The following is a 1,715-nucleotide window of genomic DNA, read 5'->3' on the forward strand; positions in this document are numbered from 1 at the left end:
GTATTTCAGCCGGTCACTCAGCAAGGCAGAGCGCCGGTATTGTGTCACCAGAGGAGAGCTGCTTGCGGTGGTGGAGGGGGTCCTCCACGTCTGCCACTACCTCTGCAAGCTCCCCTTCACCATTTGAACGGACCACGCTGCCCTGCAGTGGTTCCTGACGTTCCGGGAGCTGGACAGGTCACCCACTGGATCGAGCAGCTCCAGGGGTTCCAGTACAGGATCTAACACCGGGCTGGTGAGAAGCATGCCAATGCAGACGCTTTGTCCCATCATCCCTGTGCCCAGGAGGGATGCGCCTATTGCAGCAAGAGGGAGGAGGGAAGCAGAGCTGACCAGCCAGGGTGAAGAGGAATTCCAGGTGGGAGTATCAGCCAAGAGGGTGGAATGGAGCCCACCAAGACCGAGACCCGGACCTCCGCCCCGTACTACAATGGCTAGAGGAGCAGCGAAGGCCTCTGTTTGCATGCATGAAGGGGTACTTCAGTGGCAGTGGAAGGTGCCAGCAAAGGAGGAGAAAGATTTCAGGTGCTTGTCCCTGAGGCAATGTGCCAGGAGGTACTAAAGGCCCATCATGGGACCCTAGGCACTGCCCATTTCGGAGTGACGAAGATCCTGAGTCGTTCTACTGGGGGTAGTGTAGGCGGGATGTGGAGGACCGCTGCCAATGCTGCAACATTTGCACTGCCCATTTTGGAGTGACAAAGACCCTGAGTCGTTATACTGGGGCCAGTGTAAGCAGGATGTGGAGGACCACTGCCAATGCTGCAACATCTGCACTGCCTTGAAGGGATCTCAGGGCCGGTCGCATGCCCCAATTCAGCAGTACCAGGTCGGTGGGGCTTTGGAGAGAGTTGCCGTGGACGTACTAGGCTCCTATCCACGCTCCAAGAGGGGGAACCAGTTCATTCTGGTGGCTCTCGATTACTTCAGTAAGTGACCAGAGGCATATGCTTTGCCAGAACAGGAGGCAGAGACGGTTGTTGAAGCACTGCTGAAGGGGTTCTTCAGCTGGTTTGGGGTCCCTCAGGAGCAGAATTCAGACCAGGGGCACAACTTTGAGTCCCAGTCTTTGCCAGGATGTGCCGGCGCCTGGACATCAAGAAGACGCGGACCACCCCTCTGCACCCTCAGAGCAACGGACTGGTGGAGAGGTTCAACAGCATGCTGGCCGTGCAGCTGGCTGTCACCACCATGTCTCCTTTAATGTTCTGTGTATTGTACGGGTAAGGGGCATGTCTTTAGTGTGGGCGTGTGCACGTGTGTCTGGAGTGTGTGTGCATGTAGTAGGCGGGTCTCCCGGAGGCTATAAGTAGAAGAGGGGGGGATATCCATGAGAGAGTGCATGTGGGCTTGAATGGAGAAGGAACTGTGAAGGACAGAGGGAAAGGTGAAAGGAGTGCCTAACTGCAAAACAGTGACATAACCTCAGAAGAAGGATTGTAAGAGAAGAAAGCGAGTAAAAGTGTAGTGACAGAGAAATAGTTAGTTTTATATTTATTTTGGTGTGAGCCCTGGCCCAAACAGGGTCTCGCTGTTTGTTAATTTCATTTTAGTTAATGATTAAAAATCTATTTCGAATCCCATCTGGTCTCTCTAAATCTGTTTCACCTCCATAGCACAGAACACTACAATAAGTATTGCTTTAGTAAACATTTAACTCAAACTGGTACAAAAAAAAAAGTAGTAAAGAACAAAACAGTCTTGTGTGTGTTTCG

At 52.6% G+C, this 1,715-nt stretch overlaps 1 protein-coding gene across 1 annotated transcript in view; it reads left to right on the forward strand.

Moving 5' to 3' along the window:
* Window positions 1–1,077: 1,077 nt before the first annotated feature.
* The window catches only part of LOC121326203 (NK1 transcription factor-related protein 1-like), a 65,580-nt gene continuing 64,942 nt past the window's right edge, over window positions 1,078–1,715 (forward strand). The window contains exon 1 of the mRNA XM_041269421.1: window positions 1,078–1,223. Coding sequence (XP_041125355.1) covers window positions 1,078–1,223 — 146 coding nt within the window. The remainder of the gene's footprint in view (window positions 1,224–1,715) is intronic.

Source organism: Polyodon spathula, chromosome 2, assembly GCF_017654505.1.
Source record: "Polyodon spathula isolate WHYD16114869_AA chromosome 2, ASM1765450v1, whole genome shotgun sequence".
NCBI lineage: Eukaryota > Metazoa > Chordata > Actinopteri > Acipenseriformes > Polyodontidae > Polyodon > Polyodon spathula.